Source organism: Neofelis nebulosa, chromosome 15, assembly GCF_028018385.1.
Source record: "Neofelis nebulosa isolate mNeoNeb1 chromosome 15, mNeoNeb1.pri, whole genome shotgun sequence".
Lineage (NCBI taxonomy): Eukaryota > Metazoa > Chordata > Mammalia > Carnivora > Felidae > Neofelis > Neofelis nebulosa.
Window position 1 is genome coordinate 24,283,259 of NC_080796.1, and position 22,014 is coordinate 24,305,272.

The 22,014-nt window shown below is 37.0% G+C and overlaps 1 protein-coding gene across 8 annotated transcripts in view; it reads right to left on the reverse strand.

The window, feature by feature from the left end:
* Positions 1–22,014, reverse strand: part of COP1 (COP1 E3 ubiquitin ligase) — a 259,333-nt gene that overhangs the window by 43,976 nt on the left and 193,343 nt on the right. For all 8 annotated transcript variants that reach the window (XR_009254573.1, XR_009254574.1, XM_058702418.1 and 5 more), the window contains 3 exons: positions 15,188–15,305; positions 12,248–12,372; positions 10,978–11,138 (listed from right to left, as the gene is read on the reverse strand). Coding sequence is in view for 6 of the 8 variants with exons in the window: in XM_058702418.1 (XP_058558401.1) it covers positions 10,978–11,138; positions 12,248–12,372; positions 15,188–15,305 (404 nt within the window). In the remaining 2 variants the exon portion in view is untranslated. The remainder of the gene's footprint in view (positions 1–10,977; positions 11,139–12,247; positions 12,373–15,187; positions 15,306–22,014) is intronic.

Genomic DNA, 22,014 nt, shown 5'->3' on the forward strand with positions numbered 1-22,014 from the left:
ACAAATCCTGAAGGTTCTCTTCTAAAGAATGAATTAAGAATTTAAAGATTTACTGCAAAAAAAAAAAAAAAAAAATGCAAGAAGTACTCCAAGTAGTAAAGTTACATAGTAGTAAAAAGTAAACATTAATATCCCCAACAAAACAATGGTATGCCAGTTATGGTAAAACCTTAGAATAGAATAATATGTAGTCACTGGAAATACTCTTTTCAAAATACATTTAGACCTGGGAAATGTTAATGATAAAGGCAAAAGGTAAAGAAGACATGAAGAAAAAATAAAGAGTACATGGTAATATATAAAATACTCAATTTTATTAAAAACAACAGTACCCATTAAAGGAAAACAACATGAAGATTAATTACATTAAAATGTTACTACTGGTTATTTCTGGAAAAAGTTGCAATGACATTTTTTCCTATTTTTTGTTTTTTATAAATTCTCTAAAGTATATGTGTATTCATTTCTTTTTTTTTTTTAATGTTTATTTTTGACAGAGAGACAGAGTGGGTGAGCATGCATGAGCAGGGGTGGGGCAGAGTGAAGGGGAGAGAGAGAATCCCAAGCAGGCTCCATGCTGTCAGCCCAGAGTCCAATATGAGGCTTGACCTCAAGAACTGTGAGATCATGACCTGAGCCAAAATCAAGAGTTGAGCACTTAACCGACTGAGTCACCCAGGCACCCCACAAGTATTCATTTCTAATTGTTTCTTTGAGTAATGAACTACAATAATATATAGTAAAAATCCTAAGAGATACCATTCCAAGATGATATACTCCAGCAAAATGCTTGCCAAGGAAATTCACATTGACCCCCATACACTCTTAAAATTGCAAACATCTTTCTCAAAATGAACTCTAAATTAGTTAAAGATAATTATTTAGTTAATGAATTATTCTGACCATATCACTACTGTCTTTTAGGTATAACCACTCCTTTAAGGATTTAGAGATGTCAAAGGAAGGAAGGAAGGAAGGAAGGAAGGAAGGAAGGAAGGAAGGAAGGAAGGAAGGAAGGAAGGAAGGGAGGGAGGGAGGGAGGGAGGGAGGAAGGGAGGAAACAAAACTTATGTTAGTCCATATTAATGCCTGCCAAAAATTGTGAATAAATAGTATATTTCAGAAAGAAAGGTTGAAAATAGATCTGACATAGACTTGATTACCAAATGGGCTTTATTAATCTAGATAATGGCTATTTCCAAGAAAAATCAGCAAATTTTATTACATCTGCACACAGGACCAAATAAATTATGGGGTACTTTTCAAAGAAGTAGAGTCAGAAAATGAACTGAAATGACAGCCTACTAAGCTCCTTGATTCTCTATAGTCAAAAGTATAAAGTTGGCTGCTACCTATGGAAATGCAGCAAACCACATTTATTTCAAAGACTGTATAATCATTCACATGTAATATACTTGGATGTGCAATCCTATATGGATACAGTACACTCAAATACACAGTTTCAGAATTTACAATTGCTTCTTCAAATAAGTGGATACTAAAGTTCTTTCATTACAGCAAGTTAAATATTCGATCGATCAAGTTCTCCTCATTTATATTTAAAAAATGACCGCTGAGGAAATTAAATTCCAAAGCCTAAACAAAGGCAAAATGATCTGTGTTATTCCTAATAGTTATTTCTCACAAATTCATATTTTTTAAATATCATGAAAATTAATACTGAATTAGGCAATGCAAGTCATAAGATTTAGACCTGGGAGGAAAAATCCCAGTAATTTGATAATAACAGAACATCTTTACGTAAGTAACTCTAAACTACTGAGGTTTTCTTAGTTTAAATGTCTGCAAGTGAATTAAAATAATAAACTAAAAACAAATATAAAATAAACAATTCTGCATTCTTCATTAGAATAAGATAATCATTACCATTTCTATTCTTGAGAGGACCTAAGCTGCAATTTAAAAATTCTCCTAAAAAAAAGTATTTTCACTAGAGTTCAAATGAAACATCTTAAAATTCCTTTGAAAATTAAATATACTTGAGACTTCTGCATTTTAGTAAAAATGCTAGAGTCACTACTTTTGCAAGACAAAACTAAGGAACAAAGGACAGAAGAATCGGTCAGCAACCCCAAAAGTGACTGAGTACAAGTGCTTTTAGACACAGGGAAAATACAGCAAGGAAGACAAACAGACAAAGGACAAAGCATTGTCTCTCAGATTAAAAGAAACAACATTACGGGGCGCCTGGGTGGCGCAGTCGGTTGAGCGTCCGACTTCAGCCAGGTCACGATCTCGCGGTCCGTGAGTTCGAGCCCCGCGTCGGGCTCTGGGCTGATGGCTCGGAGCCCGGAGCCCGTTTCCGATTCTGTGTCTCCCTCTCTCTCTGCCCCTCCCCCGTTCATGCTCTGTCTCTCTCTGTCCCAAAAATAAATTAAAAACATTGAAAAAAAAAAAATTAAAAAAAAAAAAAAAAAAAAAAAAGAAACAACATTAGAACTATTCTGTCTTGGGGCACCTGGGTGGCTCAGTCACTTAAGCAGTCAGTCACTTAAGCACCTGACTTCGGCTCAGGTCATGATCTTGCGGTTCGTGAATTTGAGCCCTGCATCGGGCTCTGTGCTGACACCTTAGCCAGCTTCAGATTCTGTGTCTCCCTCTCCCTCTGGCCCTCCCCCGCTAATGCATGCACGGCTCTCTCTCTCTCAAAAATAAACATTAAAAAAATTAAAAAAAAAAAAAGAAATATTCTGTCTTTAAACAAGACTAATTAAAAGTAAAAAGTGTAATCCTAAAGCAAAACTGACAGGCCACACAGCAAACAAGAAGGGGGGGAAAGAAGCATGCTTGCTGTTAACTCCCATAGCACTGTGAAATAAAGGAGAAGGGATGTAATAAATACTACAATAAAATTGACCAGTATCTTAAAAAAGGGCGGTGTAGAAAATTCTTTCCAGATTATACAAAGGTCAGTAGAAATAAAAAGAATGGGCATTACATATGATCGTGGCTGACTCTTCAAAACAAGGCTTAGAATCACTGGTTCATTTTGATCCAGAAGTGGCCTATTTATATATATATAAACAGAAATTTAATCTGTAGTAAACTATCTCAAATTTTTATAAGACTGAGATACTGGGGCACTTGGGTGGCTCAGTTAAGTGTATGACTTGGCTCAGGTCATGATCTTGCAGTTCGTGAGTTCCAGCCCCGCATCGGGCTCTGTGCTGACAGCTCAGACCCTGGAGCCTGCTTCAGAATCTGTCTCTCCCTCTCTCTCTGCCCCTCCCCTGCTCGCACACTGACTTTCTTTTTCTCTCTCTCTCTCTCAAAAATAAAAACATTAAAAAAAATTACAGAAAAAAAATAAAATAAAAAGACTGAGATACTGTCCTAAAAGAATATATCTAATTTGTATTTATGCCTTTCCCTCTATCCTCATTGTTAATTTCAATCCCCTCTCTATTACTAAATTACTGCCATAAATAACAGAAAAGCATGTGCAATTTTTGTATGATCTTAATTGAAGAGTTTTAGGTCATTTTAGTTCATACAGTAAATTGATGTACTACTTGTACTTGTCCAAAACGTAAAAATACTTTCAAAGTTCAACTATTTTGTAGGTGTCCTTAAATTGATCTCTTTCTTTTGATCAAAATCAGGCAGAATGGAATTAAGGCACAGAAAGACAATGAAATGTTTGGCCTTGTTAGAGACAGGTATTTCATATTTTAAAAAAGTAAGTAATCTAGATGAGATTAAACATGGTATTATTTTATTACACCCCAAAGCAGCTCTCTGTATTTCATTACCTCCAATTTCTTCCTTTTTTTTCTTAAAACCATTCTCCAATCAAGAGACTATACATAGCTACTCTTTCTTTCTTTCTTTCTTTCTTTCTTTCTTTCTTTCTTTCTTTTCTTTCTTTCTTTCTATTTTTGAGAGAAAGAGAGAGAGAGGGAGAGAGAGTGCGTGCGAGCGCACAGCAGAGGAGGGGCAGGGGACAGAGGATCTGAAGCACACTCTGTGTGCACAGCAGAGAGCCCGATGTGGGGCTCAAACTCATGAACCATGAAATCATGATCTGAATCGAAGGCAGACACCTCACCAGCTGAGTCACCCAGGCATCCCAATAACTACTCTTAGTCTTTGTTGATTCCTCCTCGTTGCTTCAATCACTGAACACTAAAGTGCCCTCCAAAATACGGTATTCACATTACTTCTAATCTCGAATTACACTCCCTTGTGGAGATACACCCAATTTCTTGGCTTAAATGTCATATGCTGACAGCTACCAATTTCTGTCTCTGGCCCCACAATCTGCTGTGAACTCCAAACTTGGTATATTTACTTATATACCAAGTATATACCAGGTATATTTACCTTATATACTTATAAGGCAAATACATCTCACACTTAGCATCTCCACTTGGTATTTTTAGTAACTTAAACCCAGCAGTCTATTCTCTTCTAAGACACTTCCTCTGGTGGCCTTCTCCTCAATTACTGGCAAATCCACTCTTAAAGTTACTGGGGGGAAAAACAAAACTCAGTGTCATCCTACACTTTTCTCTTTCACTCTCCAAGTGCCATTTATTGGTTCCACATTTAAAATATGTACAGGATATGACTGCTTCTCATTAGTATACCACTATTTGACCTTACCTGGAATTGCCAACAGCCTTCCTGCCTCCATTCCTGACATCTCACAGTCTATTCTCTAGAATATAGCCAAACCAATTTTTAAAAACATTAAGTCAGATTGTATCATTCCTTTGCTCAAAATCTTACAATGGCTCCCAACTCACAACCGGTAAAAGCCAAAGTCCGGGCTTTGGTAAACAGTGCTCTGTTGAAATGGTTCTTCTTCACCACTCTGAAATAGACTGCTCCCCAGCCAGCTCACTGCAGTGAGGCAATGCTTGCCTTCTTTCTGTTCCCTGAACAGTCATCACTTTCTCACCTTCCAGGCCTCTGAACTGTTTACTCCACCTGAAATACTCTTCCACATTTAAATGTGGATTACATCTTCATGTCCTAGTCTTTGCTCTACTTCAGCTACTCAGGCAATTCTGTTGCCACCGCTGAGAACTACAACTCCCTCTCCCAGGCCTCTCTGACCCAGCCTCCCACTTGGTTTTTCTCCAAGTCATTCGTCACCTTCTAATATAATAACTTATTTATTTTGTTTTTTGTCTCCTCTGGCCCATAAAATTTTAAGTCTCCTAAGAGGGCCAGAATTTCTCTTACAGTCTTGTTCAAATTTATCTTCCCTATCTAGAACTGTGACTGCACATAATAAATATCTGTTGAATAAATAAACAAGAGTCTCTCACACTTTCTGCCTCATCTAAAATAAGGAAACAAAGTTATTTTTTGTGCCTAATCAAAGTGGCTATTCTATAAAAATCAAACTTAAATCTGGACTGATAACGAAGTGAGTTACAGAACTTTTCTGGTCTAGGTAGCACACTTTAAGAACTTACTTAAAGGAGATTTTTCAAAATGCCGGCCCACATGAGGACAAGTATGCAGAGATGGCGGGGCTGTGCAACTACCTGCAGGAGCTCACCAGAAGGATCTTCATTCTGAGACGGTTCTAACCTCAAGTACCTTCCCATCACTTTCCTGTACTACTCAACCTGACTTCAGAGAGGCACATTTATAGGAGGGAAGATGGCGGGGTAGGAGGACGCTGGGCTCACCTCGTCCTGCTGATCACTTAGATTCCACCCACATCTGCCTAAATAACCCAGAAAACTGCCAGAGACTAGCAGAACGGACTCTCCGGAGCCAAGCGTAGACAAGACGCCCACGGAAGAGGGTAGGAAGGGCACAGAGGAGGTGTGCGCTACATAGACTGGTGGGAGGGAGCCGGGGTGGTGGAGGGGCAGCCCGTCCGGCAAGACCGAACCCCCGAGTCTGACTTGCAAAAGCAAAGGGGCCGGATTGCATGAGTTCTGACAGCCAGCAGGTCTTAACATCTGGAACATTATAAGTCAACAGCTCTGCTCGGAGAGCAGGAGGGCGAGAGGACACCGGGAGGGAGAGGTGTTGAGCCCCAGAAGACAGAGCTCAGCTCTGCAGAGAACAAAGGCGCAGGCCAGCGCCATCTCCCTCACCCATCCCCCAGCCGAAACCCCAAAGGGAACCAGTTTCTGTCACGGAACTTACTTGTACCGCGCAAACACCCAACGCTGTGCTTCTGTGGATCCATCCCTCCGACGGGTCTGCCTCCCTCCTGGTGCCGCAGGGCCCCACCCAAAGCGGACCACCAAAAGCAAAGCAGCTGAGTCTGCCCCTCCCGCCCCTGTGCACCTTGCGGATCCACCCCGGCTAATACGCCAGATCCCATCGAAGCAGCACCACAAGCCTGGCAGGGTGCAAGTAGCCCAGACGGGGCCACACCACTCCACAGTGAGTCCTGCCCCTGGGAGAGGGGAAGATAAGGTACACACCAGTCTGACTGTGGCCCCAGAGGTGGGCTGGGGACAGACAGCAGGTCTGACTGTGGCCTCACCCACCAACACAAGTTACTCCAAACAGCACGGGGGAAGTGCCCCACAGTTCCGTGCCACCTCAGGAAGCACACAAAATGACGAAACGGAAGAATTCTCCTCAAAAGAAACTCCAGGAAGTAGCGACAGCTAACGAATTGATCAAAAACGATTTAAGCAATATAACGGAACAAGAATTTAGAATAATAGGCATAAAATTAATCGCTGGGCTTGTAAAAAGTATAGAGGACAGCAGAGAATCTGTTGCTACAGAGATCAAGGGACTAAGAAATACTCATGAGGAGCTAAAAAACGTTATAAATGAGGTGCAAAATAAAATGGAGGCAACCACAGCACGATTGAAGAGTCAGAGGAGAGAATAGGTGAATTAGAAGATAAAATTATAGAAAAAGAGGAAGCTGAGAAAAAGATAAAAAAATCCAGGAGTATGAGGGGAGAATTAGAGAACTAAGTGATGCAATCAAACGGAACAATATCTGTATAATAGGAATTCCAGAAGAGGAAGAGAGAGAGAGAGAGAGGGGCTGAAGGTGTACTTGAACAAATCATAGCTGAGAACTTCCCTGATTTGGGGAAGGAAAAAGGCACTGAAATCCAAGAGGCACAGAGAACTCCCTTCAGATGTAACTTGAATTGATCTTCTGCACGACATGTCTAGTGAAACTGGCAAAATACAAGGATAAAGAGAAAATTTTGAAAGCAGCTAGGGATAAACAGGCTCTAACCTACAAAGGGAGACCCATAAGACTAGTGGCAGACCTATCTACTGAAACTTGGCAGGCCAGAAAGGGATGGCAGGAAATCTTCAATGTGATAAACCGAAAAAATATGCAGCCGAGAATCCTTTATCCAGCAAGTCCGTCATTCAGAATAGGAGAGATAGATGTCTTCCCAAACAAACAAAAACTGAAGGAATTCATCACCACTAAACCAGCCCCACAAGAACTTACTTAAAGCTTATCCTATAAACTACAATATGCATCCTCCTCAGTCTAGCATTAATTAGCTTTTTCTTTTTTTACCTCCTTCCCTGACAAGGCAAAGACCTGAGAACACCCTAATTACATTTATCCTTCTGCCTTATGTTATTACTGTCAAATATTTAATTCTATGTGCTTATTAGCTTTAATAACAAAGCATCATTGCTTTATATAGTCAATACACATTTAGATTTACTGAGTATTACCACTTCTCTTCCTTTTCACCATTTCTATTCCTTCACCTTTTTCCATTCCTTTCTGCATCTCTGACCTTTATCTTTGTCTTCTGCATCTTTTCCTTCTGCCTTAAAAAGATCCTTTCAGGTTTTATTCAGTGTAAGTCTACTGGTAGCAAATTCTTCATATTTATTTATCTAAAAGTGTCTTTATTTTACTTGTGTCTGGAGAGATTTTCACTGAATTGAGAAATTGAGATTGGCAGGTATTTATTTCCCTTTACACAGTGAAGACCTGGTTCCACTATCTCTGGTTTCTATTGCTTAATGAGAAGTTGGTTGTCAGTCTAATTGTTGGTTTTTTGAAAAGAGTACTTTGTCTTATTTCAATAATCTCCCTTTGCATTTTATTTTCAACAGTTTTATTATGACATGTCAAAGTGTGACTGTCCAACACCAGTAGGGGTCACAGGATGAGACACAATTAGCTGTAGTCTTGCACTAGGTTAGTTAGTTTCACAGAGGTGTACGGGACAGGAAATTCAGCATGCACAACATCCCTCACTCATCAGGAGGCCAAGCAACTATTCACATGCATAGCTACTTCCATCTCTCCCGAACAACACACACAGAGCTCGCACGGCTGCCAAGGACAGTGAAGGCGCGTGTGGTTCTGGACAGAGACTGCCCTGGTTTCCTGCCAGTCTCATATCGTTCACTTTGGATAAATGTAAGGCCAATATTGCGCCAACTCACGGTTAAGTCCAGGTGCAATACTACAGATGGGGTTTCAAAGTAAGTTTAAGAGACTAACCTGTAGCGATAACATTCAATGTTTGTCTTAACTCCGCACATTTCCATCAAGTTACTATGACAAGACAGACCCAAGGTCAGATTTTCAGGCAGGCCTAAGTCTCTTCATGGTCCAAGTATAATATTAAATCTTTACTCACATTGTAGATTTATTGTTTAGGGCACAAGAGCTTATTGAATCTCTGCCTTGATGTCTTTCATCAATTTTATGAAGGTCTCAACGATAATCCTTTCTAATATTTGTTTAATTGCATTACTTCTTTTCTCCCCTTTGAGGTTTCTTATTGAATATTTTAAACTTACTTCATCCTCCACCTCTTTTCTGTATTTTTTTTTAGTATTTGTCTCTCCATGCTTCCTTCTGTATATTTTCTCCTAGCTTACCTATAAAAGTTCATTGATTCTCAACTCTGTCTTATCTTCCCTATGATCCATCCACTGAGTTCTTAGTTTTGGTAATTATAATTTTTCACTTCTAGGATTTTCATTTTTAAAATAGTTTTTTTTAGTTTCCAGTTAAAATTTTCAATCTTGTCTTTTTCCTTTTCAGCATGGTTATTTTCAAGCTATGTCTGACAATTCCAATATCCGGAGCTGCTGTGATTTTGTTTCCATTGTCCACTGCTTATGCTGAACTTATTCATATCGTCTTGCCTTTTCCTATGCATGTTTTTTACTGTGACCTAGTTAGTGTATCTGGGCTTTTGAAAAAAATAAAGTCCTTAGATGATCTTCTCTAGAAGATCCTCTTTCAAAGAGGATTTAATTTTAATTTAACTACCAATCCAGGATCACTTCAATTTAATTTCGGGACTGATATGATATGAAGTTGAGTTGCAATCACAGTGAGAGCTTATCTTCTAGTGGTTTACCCTAGACTATAGCCCTCTGGGGACCTGAACCACAGTGAGTTCACCCCCACAGTGGTGAATACTAGACTCAGATCCCTGTGCCCTTGTGAGGCTACTAGAAGTGCTCTCAGCCATTACAACAAGACTGCCAAAGGCTCCCAGAAAAAAAGCATACTCAAAAGCCAGGCTCACATTCCTAGGCCAGTAATTCTTTTCTATCTTGTTTACATGCCAATGCCTTCAAATAGGTTTCTGTTATTGTTTTTAAAATAAATATACTTGCTCCAACTTTTCTAGTTCTATTTGGGGGAAAGGTTAGTACAAATCACCTAGTGTGCCACTGCCAAGACTGGAAGTTGAGTCACACTAATTTTAAATACGATAGGAATGGAATATATCTAGTTAAAGTTAAATAGTACCTGAAACTTAGAATGTTTTTTAATTTTTTTCATGTTTATTTATTATTGAGAGACAGAGGGACACAGAGCAGGAGCATGAAGGCACAGACACAGAATCCAAAGCAGGCTCCAGGCTGTGAGCAGTTCAGCACAGAGCCCGACGTGGGGCTTGAACTCACAAACCATGAGATCATGACCTGAGCCGAAGTCAAGACGCTTAACCGACTGAGCCACCCAAGCGCCCCAAAACTCAGAATTCTTAAAGTACCCATTAAGTAAGAAATTTTTTGATCAAAAGTAAAACTAACCAAGGAAGCACCTAAAGAGCTATTTTTTAATAAGATGACATTAGTGAGTGCTTACTGCTTATAAAAACCAAGATAATAAAACAATTATTTCTTCACATAACTTATGAGAATGTTTATACTTTAAAACGTGACAAGTTTGAGAATAGTTTGTTAATAAGTGACAAGTTTGAGAAAACCGGGTTTTTTGCAATCTAGAAATGTAACTTTCTTATTAAGGAATTAAATGTGTTTAAACATTCTTATATAAGTATATTTTCTTTTTTTTTTTTTTTTAAATTTTTTTTTTTTCAACGTTTTTATTTATTTTTTTTGGGACAGAGAGAGACAGAGCATGAACGGGGGAGGGGCAGAGAGAGAGGGAGACACAGAATCGGAAGCAGGCTCCAGGCTCCGAGCCATCAGCCCAGAGCCTGACGCGGGGCTCGAACTCACGGACCGCGAGATCGTGACCTGGCTGAAGTCGGACGCTTAACCGACTGCGCCACCCAGGCGCCCCTATAAGTATATTTTCTAGACAGGAATTTTGCTATGAAATAGTATTTAATTAGGTGTACATATAGGGTACTCTCCTTTACCTACAGCAAGTTTTTTTCCTGCTAATATTAGGTTCAGCTCAATGTTTACTGAGTATATACTTCAAATGATCGTTAAGGAAAATGAGACACAGTGTGTACCTAGAAATTTCCAGTCTTCTAGAAGAGATATAAAGAGATAATGTGATAACACTAAAACAGAGGTATGTGCAAGATGCTATGGCTACACAGGAGAGACATTACATCAGTAGGACACTGTTCCATTGGTGACATACTTCAATTACTACCTAAAATGCCTGTTTCCTGTGATGATGCAATACTAAGCAAGGAAATGTGTTATCACATATCAATTTGTATTTTAAGCTAACAAAAATTCACATATGTATACATACAGTGTTACATGAGACATCAAGGTGAAAAAACTGATATGAAAACTTACCCCATCTGGCAATGCCCTCCAGCACACAGCACTAACAAATTCATTGGTATCATCTTCTTTTCGGTCTTTATCCAGAACACTTTTGACCGTATCAAACTTAAAAGTTAGCAAAGTCTTAGAAAGTCCTTTATAGTACAGGTAAAGAGAGTTGTTCTCGCTTCCTAAAAAAAAATTTTTAAGTAAATAGTTTTTTTAGAAGGGGAGAACTCAGAATTCGGACATCACATTCATAAGGTGATTATTACTCAATGTTTAAGCTCAAAGACAAATCTTTCATGGTTGAATTTGGAAGATCAGAGCACAAAATTTCTTGGGAATCATGTGAGAAAAAGATTCATAGAGAAAAGCTACACTTTACTAATCTAAAGAAATAATAATTGTCAAATGATATATAACATTGGTAATTGTAAGGCTGAAATTACTGCAAAAACCCATTTATGATAGCAGAGGTCTAAAAAAGACCAGAGACTTATTATTATACCATGAATCTTAAATGATGTTTAGGAAGACTTCTAAGAGGAAAAAAGAAAGTTACAGCACTTACAAAGGCAGATTTTAACAACCTACAAAATTTATGTCCCATTCTCCAATAAAGATATTACTCTATTAGATAAGCAGTCTAGAAACCTATATTTTTGAGCAGGCTATCAAAGTAGAATAACTGCAAGAGATTTGTTCTGGAAGGGTTTAGATTATATACAACTTCACTAAATAAAAGTCAAGTCACTTGAAAGAATTCATGAAAGCTCATATATTTGGGCATTAGGTGCATGTAGCATCTTCACAAAACCTAAAGTGACTTCTTTTACTTCTGATTCCTATTTGTGTAAATTACAAAAGATAATAATAATAATAAATTACAAAAAACAAAAGCCCTAGAATAACAGATCAAGACGATCTAAAACTGCTTACTGAAGAGAGCACTCTATAGAGGAAAATGAATATCAAGCTTAAGACGGTATCTCTGAAATTAGGTCATTAGCAGAAATTAATATTTTCTTTTACATAATATCTACAGAAATTACTATGAAGAACAATTACAAAACATATTTAACAATTTCATGCTATTTCAGGTGGACAGGGTTTGTGCTCAGTGAAGGAGGGAAGAACTAATGTTTCTTCCAGTACAATCTAAGAAGAATTCAATATGCTACTTTCTGAGCATACAGATCAATTCTTGACTTGGTACATAGCCTATATCTAGTGAATGCAATTTCAGTGACAAATGCCTGTTAAATAAAAAGTTCCAGGAAAAGACAGTTTTACGTACCACAAGCTATATAGTCGCCATTGGAAGCGAGGCCTACGAAGTTTTTTTCATTGATGTGACCCTTGAAGGAACGTAGACAGTATGGTTTCCCTACATTCCACAGTTTTAGTTGGCTGTCTGTTGAGCTGAGGTAGACACAAAAAAATTAGAATGCATTTAAGATTTCATGGTCTGAAACTCATCACTACTAATCAGAGGCAATCCAGTTTGGTTGTTTAGAATGCAGATTTTGGAGCCAGATTTTCTGAGTTACAATGCTCAATATATACAATTAATTTGTTTTTGAACTTGGGAAAGTTACATAACCTCTTTGGCCTCAGTTTAGTTCATTAGTTATGTGAAATACAGTGATTCCTACATTATTGAATTAGATGAATTCTATCAGATGTGAAAAGTAAATTCATTTCAAAGGCTTTCAGCAGTCCCTGGGCATGTAGGAAGTGCTTACTAATAAATATCATCAATACCATCATACCACAATCATCAAATAACAAAGTTCCACTGGGAATTGTGCTTAATTTTAGGGATACAATCTGTGCCACTTGGTTTACTGCTGAACTGTATTGGTGCTGTATTGGTATCCTAAATTTAAACTACTTTGACAGTTAGTTGTACCTAAGGGGTGCAATAGTATGAACAACTGGGATAGTCTATATGAAGTAATTCATTTACTGAAATTATATACAAATGCAGTTATTTACCAAAAAATAATCGCATATAAAAATCACTGGTGGGGCACCTGGGTGGCTCAGTCGGTTAAGTGTCTGACTTTGGTCCAGGTCGTGATCTCATAGTTTGTGAGTTTGAGCCCCACATCGGGCTCTGTGACAGCTCAGAGCCTGGAGCCTACTTTGGATTCTGTGTCTCCCTTGCTCTCTGCTCCTCCCCACCTGCACTCTGTGTCTCTCAAAAATAAATAAACATTAAACAAATTAAAAAAAAAAAAAAAAAAAGATCGCTGGTAATCCTATCATACAGAGACCTATCATACAGTCTTAGAACTTGAATAAAATACCATGTTTTTTCTCTTTCTGTAACACAAATCCAATCATACCATACACATTATGTTTTAAATTGCTTATCCCTCATTCAAGAATTTGCTTTATAATTTTTCTGTAAAATAAATACACTTTGATATCTGTTAATGACTACATAATAAATCATGTTTTCTCTTACTGTAACATTCACAGAATAGGGCACCATGCTGAAAGTTTTACATTTATTACTTCATTTAAGGACACACAATGTAATTTCTGTAATTAGCTCCATTTTAGAGATGAGACAACTGAGAATGAGAAGGCTAAGGATATTTTCAAGATACCATACATAGCTAGTAAACAACAGAGCCAAGATAGAAACTGTCTTATTGCAGAAGCCAAACTCCGGCTCTTTAAATACTCCTCTATTGCTTCTCATCATTTTTTCAATAGAAATTTATATTGTTTTAAATGTGGTTTTTTGCTCGATAATGTTGCATTAAATATTTCTTTATGTGTATATATATTTTTATTGGCCAAGAATTCAGAGGTTGCAGCAATATGTATATTTTAGTATTACTTTTTAATATTTCCAAACACACTTGTGGATAAACTTATTCTAAAAACTTCTAAACCCTAAATATGCTCAAGAAAAAAAAATCAGGACTTATAAAACCTAAGAAGGACAAGAGATTGGTGAAAATTACAAACAACAAATCCACATTAATTAGGTCGACTAAAACTTCCCAATTTAGACAAATAAGATACATGTATTTCAGTTAGCTGAAATCCAACTCATTTAACACTTATAAATCAAAACTGAAGAAAAATACTTCTGCCATATAATGTACTATCCACATTTGAACCTGAATAAAACTTTAGTTATTTACTGCCCATTACTACTCCTAAAGATGGGATATATTTTGACTGGTTAACACTAATTTAGGTTTGTGAACGAATTACCCTACGTTACTGTCCCTTAAAACTCAGTTCTCACTTTTTCCCCCTTGTTTGTAACTCTGTTCAAATTACCTTGCTAAATCAACTCAAATTACCAACTTCTTACCAAGAGTAACTAGTATAGAGGTAGATGAGGAGGGAGGTACCAAGTGTTTAATACCAAGGCACTGTCATTAATAAACTCCTAAGATTAAAAATTAGAAAGCAAGGGGAAAAAAACCTAACTGAAAAGAAGAAAACAAGGTGTCAGTAAGCATGAAAAGAAATAATAGATATGAAAAAGAGAAATTAAGAAAGTATTACTAGGCTAATATAAAATAAAGAGAGATATGCAATGGATAACAGAAAGAAGGTGCTGCCTTTGTTAGAAGAGATTTCTCAGTGATATTTTAGCAACTGAGATTTACTTATCTGATTGACCTCTTGTTAACCTTCAAACAAAATAAAAGCTTACATTATAATTCTCTACTGCAGAAGGCTTCTCAAAGGATATTTGTCAAATATAAGCAGCCATACTTAAGTTACTTTCAAAACATATTTAAAACTCACCATGAAACCATAGGGACATCAAGTAATATAGAATCAACCAAATATTACTTAAAACCAAAAACAATACTACTGTACTGCAATGCAGATAAATATACAATAACATATTAATTGATGTTAATAAATAAAACGTTTCTCATTCTATCCCATCAACTTATGTTATTTTTCTCTTAAGGAGAAGTGGTGGCTGAAATTAAATCTGAAGTTCAAATGTTGAAAGGGGGGTTGCATTAAAAACTAACATCATCGGGATTTTATTCATAAATAGCCTATAAAAGTGAGCAATACAAACCAGAATATACATGTATTTTAATTCTGCAATAAAAAAATCTACTATTTATGAAAAAGTGCATATAGCACAGTGTCGCTCTTTACAGATACCCACAGTGACATTATAAAACTGGCAAATGATGATAGAGCTCTGTGTTAAGTTCAACCTCAGAAGAGTAATACTCACGCAGAGACAATTTCCTCACCACTCACAAACTTTGCATAAGACACTGCTTTTCGGTGTCCTTTGAATACCATGATTGGCTGTTTAGTGTTACGAAGATCATAGTAGTGGACACAGTGATCTAAAACAAATAAAGTAAAACAAAAGAAAAAGAAAAATGTAGTAAATGGAGAATGGAAAGCAAAGCTAAACTTAGCTGCTTTTGGTGTCTTTCATCAAATGTTTTAGGAATAAACCAAACTTGTAACAGCAGTAAACTAGGTGCTATGACTCATTTTTAAAGACTAGGAAGATACAGTGGGTTTTCTGTTTTGGATCTAGGAAAATATGGTTGCATAAAACAGTATATACACATATGCCAACATCAGCCTGACAGGGAGTTCCACTGTTATTTCCAGTGATCCTGGCTCTAGAATCAGAGTATTAAGGCTTCAAAGTAACTGAAAAAATTTTAAATGTATCCTCACATTTCAGATGACCTTATTTTAAAAAGATAATGTAACATTATAGGCTTCTGGTTAAAGATAATAATGCTATCTAATTTTATTTCTCACATTTGCTTTTGAGAAAATACTTTACTGAGACACATTTTACACATAATAAAACCAACTCACTGTAAGTATACAGGTCAATGATTTTTAGTAACTTTACCCAGTGGTGTGAGCATCTCCATAAATCAGTTTTAGAACATCTTCCTCATCCTAGTAAGATCCCTCATGCCCATTTATCACCCATTGCCCTAGGCAATCAGTATTATCTAACTTTCTCTAAAAATTTATCTTTTCTGGATATTCTATACACATGGAGTCCTACGATACACGGCTTCTATGTATGGCTTCTTACGCTTCATATAATGTTCTTGAAGTTCATCCATGTTTTAACGTATGTCAACATTTCATTCCTTTTTTTTTTTTGATCATTATTTTTGAATGAGAGCAAGACTGCGTTAGCAGGGAAGGGGCAGAGAGAGAGAGCGGGAGACAGAGAATCCCAAGCAAGTTCCACACTGTCAGCACAGAGCCCAATGTGGGGCTTGAACTCACAATTGACAGATCATGACTTGGGCTAAAACCAAGAGTTGGACCCTTTAACTGACTGAGCCACCGAGCCACCCAGGCGTCCCAACAATTCATTCCTTTCTATTGCTGAATAGTATCCATTGTATGGATACACCACATTTTGTGTACCCACTCACCAGTTGAAGGATATTTGTTTCCACTTTTTGCCTATGGAAATTAATGCTGCTATGAACAATCACATTCAAGTCTTTGTGAGAACATGTATTTGGGTCCCATGTATATACCTAGAAGTGTAATTACTGTGCCACATGACAGTTTTATGTTTTTTTAAGAAACTAACAAACTGTTGACTTTACCATGTTACATTCATAGAACCAACATATGACGGTTTCTTTACATGAGTTCTTTGAAAATTCTGGATACAACTTTTATAAGACAAAAGTTTTAACAAATATTTTCAACCACTCTGTTGCTTGCCTTTTTAATGTTCTTAACAGTGTATTTTGAAGCACAGAAACTTTGAATTTTGGTAAGGGCCGATTTATCTATTTTTTTTTTCTTATAAATCCATAAAACACTTTAATCCAAGGTCTTAAAGATTTTCCCTCCATTTTTTCCTTTTTTTTAAGTTTATTTAACTCTAAAAGAGAGGGAAAGAGCCTGAGTAGGGGAGAGGCAGAGAATCCCAAGCAGACTTGCCACTAGCAGTGAGTGCGAAGCACAACGCGGGGCTCAAACCCACGAACCACAGTATCATGACCTGAGCCAAATAAAGAGTCAGGCATTTAACAGACTGAGCAACTCAGGAGCCCCTCTATTTTTTTTTTCTAAGTTTGTTTTAGGTCTTACATGTATTTTTTTTTTTAAGTTTATTTTTCTGTATGGTATGAAGGAGAAGTCAAAGTTCATCATTTTGCATGTGGATGGAGATGCATCCAGTTGTCCCTGCATGATCTGAAAACAAATTTCTCTAATGAACTACTTTAATACCCTTGTTGAAAATGAACTGACATCTGGATTCATAACTCTAATCAACTGATCTACATATATGTTACCTTCTGCCAGCACAACAAAGTCTTGTATAACTGTAGCCTTTATTTAAAAATTTTTTAAATATTTTATTTTTGAGAGAGAGAGAGAGAGACCGAGCATGAGTAGGGGAGGGGCACAGAGAGAGGGAGACACAGAATTCAAAGCAGGCGCCAGGCTCCAAGCTGTCAGCACAGAGCCTGACGCAGGGTTTGAACCCACAAATTGTGAGATCATGACCTGAGCTGAAATCGTACGCTTAACCGACTAAGCCACTCAGATGCCCTGTTTTTTGTTTTTTTTAAGATTAAAAAAAAAAAAATCTTTTTAATTTTATTCTGTGTGTGTGTGTGTGTGAGAGAGAGAGAGAGAGAGAGAGAGAGAGAGAGAGAGAGAGAGAGAGAGAGAAAGAGAGAGAGAGGCGCAGGCATACACATGTAAGCCAGGGAGGGGCAGAGAGAAGAAAGAAATCCCAAGCAGGCTCCACACTGTCAGCACAGAGAGCAACACGGGTCTTGAACCCATGAACTAAGAGATGATGACCTGAGCTGAAACCAAGAATGGGACGCTTAACTGACTGAGCTACCCAGGCACCCCTAGGAATTTATTTATTTTTATTTATTTACTCATTTATTTTTTTTAAATTTGCATCCAAGTTAGTGAGCATACAGCACAATGATTTCAAGAGTAGAATCCAGTAACATCCCCTTCATATAACACCCAGTGCTCATCCCAACAAGTGTCCTCCTTAATGCCCCCTTGCCCATTTAGCCCACCCTCTACCCACAACCCCTCCAGCAACCCTGTTTGTTTTCTATATTGAAGAGTCTCTTATGTTTTGTCCCCTTCCCTGTTTTTCTATTATTTTTACTTCCCTTCCCTTGTGTTCACCTGTTTTGTACCTTAAATTCTACATGAGTGGAATCATATGATATGTCTTTCTCTGACTAATTTCACTTAGCGTAAGACCCTCTAGTTCCATCCATGTAGTTGCAAATGGCAAGATTTCATTCTTTTTAATTGCCGAGTAACACTCCATCATATACATATACCACATCTTCTTTATCCATTCATCTGTCGATGGACATTTGGGCTCTTTCCATACTCTGGCTATTGTTGATAGCGCTGCTATAAACATTGGGGTGCATGTGTCCTTTCGAAACAGCACACGTGTATCCCTTAGATAAATACCTAGTAGTGCAATTGCTGGGTTATAGGGTAGTTCTATTTTTAATTTTTTGAGGAATCTCCCTACTGTCTTCCAGAGTGGCTACACCAGTTTGCACTCCCACCAACAGTGCAAAAGAGTTCCGCTTTCTCCGCATCCTTGTCAACATGTGTTATTACCCGAGTTGTTAATTTTAGCCATTCTGCCAGGTGTGAGATGGCAGAATTGTGGCTTTGATTTGTATTTCCCTGATGATAAGTGACATTGAGCATTTTTTTTTCATGTATCTGTTAGCCATGTGGATGTTTCTTTGGAAAAGTGTTTATTCATGTCTTTTGCCCATTTCTTGGATTATTTGTTTTTTGGGTATTGAGTTTGATAAGTTCTTTATAGATTTTGGATACTAACCCTTTATCTGTTATGTCATTTGCAACTATCTTCTCCCATTCTGTCGGTTGCCTTTTAGTTTTGCTGATTGTTTCCTTCGCTGTGCAGAAGCTTTTTATTTTGAGAGGTCCCAATAGTTCACTTTTGCTTTTATTTCCCTTGCCTCTGGAGACGTGTTGAGTAAGAATTTGCTGTGGTCGAAGTCAAAGAGCCTTTTGCCTGCTTTCTCCTCTAGGATTTTTATGGCTTCCTGCCTTACATTTAGGTCTTTCATCCAATTTGAGTTTATTTTTGTGTATGGTATAAAAAAGTGATCCAGGTGCATTCTTCTGCATGTCGCTATCCATTTTTCCCAACACCATTTGCTAAAGAGACTGTCTTTTTTCCATTGGATATTCTTTCCTGCTTTGTCAAAGATTAGTTGGCCATATGTTTGTGGGTCCATTTCTGGGTTCTCTATTCTGTTCCATTGATCTATGTGTCTGTTTTTGAAACAGTACCATACTGTCTTGATGACTACAGTTTTGTTATACATCTTGAAGTCCAGAATTGTGATGCCTTCAGCTTTGGTTTTCTTTTTCAGTATTGCTTTGGCTATTTGGGGTCTTTTCTGGATCCACAAAAAACTTAACACTGTTTGTTCTAGCTCTTGAAGATTTTGTTTTTACATAATTTCTACACTCAATGTGGGACTCGAATTTACAACACCAAGATCAAGAGTCTCATTCCTGACTGAGCCAGCCAGATGCTCCATAACTGCAGCTTTAGAATTCTGAAATTCAGTAGAAACGGTCCTCCAACTTTGTTCTTTTATAAAATTTTCCTGGTAATTTCTGTCCTTTAGTATTTCCATATAAATTTTTGGATCAGTTTATCATTTCTTGGGGAAAAAAACCTGCTGGAAGTTTTATAGTGACTGAGTTGAATCAATTTCAGGAGAATTACCATCTTAACAATATTAATGCATCCAATCTATGGACACAATGCATCTGCATTTATTTATCTTAATTTCCCTCAGCAGACTTTTGTAATGTTCAGTGTATAAGACTTGCACTGACTTTATTAAATTTATTCCTTAAGTATTTTATTCTTTTTGATGTTATTCTGAACAGAATCATGTTGTTATTTTTGGATTATATATTGTTCATGCACAGAAAGACTATTTTTTATACTGATATTTTATTCTGTGGCCCAGCTAACAATTATCAGTTCTAATCCTTTTTCTTTTTTTTTTTAAGATTCCTCAAAATTTTCTATATATGGGATGATGTCACTGCAAATAAAGACAGTTTAATGTTTTCTTTCTGATCAGGACATCTTTTATTCCCATTTCTTCCCTGGCAATATTAGCTAGAATCTCCAGTACAGTGTTGAACCACAAAGGCAAAAAGTGAAATCCTTGCCTTGTTCCTAATTGTAGGGGAAAGTATTCAGTCTTTCACTAGTAACTATGACTTTCACTTGTGGTTCTTCACAGAAACCCTCTGTCAGATTGACAAAGTTTCCCGCTATTTGTTTAAGAGTTTTAATTATCAATGGGTATGGAATTTTGTCAAATGCCTTTTCTGTCTTTATTGGGATGGTTGTGTGGTTTTAGCTCTTTATTCTATTAATATAGTCTATTACATTAATTGATTTTGGGATGTTGAATAAATCTGGTACTCCTGGGATAAATCTCACACTGACATAGTGTATATAATCTTTTAAATATGCCATTGAATTTGGTTTGCACGTATTTCATTCGGGGAATTTGCATCTGTGTTCTTGAAGAATATTGGTCTGTTTTTCTATTCGTGTGTATTTTGGGCTTCTGGTTTTGAAAAGTCTTCAGGGAACAACTTGTGAAGTACTAGTGTAATTTCTTACCATTTGATAAAATTTACAAGTGAAGTGATCTGGGTCTCTGCTTTTCTTTGCAGGAAGGTTATTAGTTACTAATTCAATTTCTTTCCTTTTCATACGTCTATTCAAATTTTCTACTGCCTCTAAGCCAATTTTCATAATATGTGATGTTCTAGAATATTTTCACTTCATCTATGTTATTAACTTGGCATAGTTATTCCTAGTATTCTGCTGCAAACCTTTTACGATCTGAGAGGTCAGCGGTAATCTCCCTTCTTTAAATCTTAATTTTAGTGACCTTTTTTTCTTAGTCTACCTAAAGGTTTGCCAATTTTGTGTTGCTCTTTTCAAACAACCAATTTTTACTCATTTACTCTACTTTTTTTCCTGTTTACTATTTCAATATTTCCACCCTATTATTTTCTTCCTTCTGCTCATCTTTGACTTGGTTTGCTATTTTATTCTAGATTTTTATGGTGAGAGCTTAGATTATTAACATCTTTCTCATTTTTAATATAAACACTTGAAGACGGACAATTCGTCTAAGCACTGCTTCAGCCACTAGCACAGATTATGATGTATGTTTTCATTTTCATATACATTCACTTCAAAATACTTTCTAATTTCCCTCACAAGTTCTTCTTTGACTGAAGGGTTATTCAGAAATCTCCAAATATTTGTGGATTTCCCAAATTAACTACTAAGGTCGATTTCTAATTAAATTCCATTTTAGCCAGAGAACATGATTTAGACTATTTCGAATTTATATGAAATTTACAATTTATTCACATTTATTATATGACCTAATATGTGATCTATCCTGGAGAACGGTCCATGTTTGCTCGAAAAGAATGTACACTCATTCTGTTGTTGAGTGGAACGAGTTACACGTGGGACTGTTGGGTCACGCTGCTACTGCCATGCAAGTATTCCGCGTACCGGCTGCTTTTCTGTCCAGTTGTTTCATCAATTATTGACAGTAGAGTCTTTAAGTCTCCAACTACTTTTGGTGAATCGTCTATTTCTCCCTCCAATTCTACAAATTACAGTTTCATGCATTTCAAAATAGTTTGTGAATATCTGTATTTATAATTGTTGTATCTTGCTGAATTAATCCTTTTATTATACAATGGCTTTCTTTGTTTCCAGCACCAATTTTTACTTACAGTCTGTTTTGTCTGATTTAAATACAGCCATCTCAGCTTCTTCTTGGTTACCATTTGCATGCTACATCTTTTTTTATCTTTTTACTTTCAATGTGTCTGTCTTTGAATCTAAAGTGTATCTTATAGACGGCACACAGTTGGTTCCCGTATTTTTTTTTCATCCATTCTGCCAATCTCTGTAGCATGGAGTGTTTAATCCACTTACATTTAACATAATTA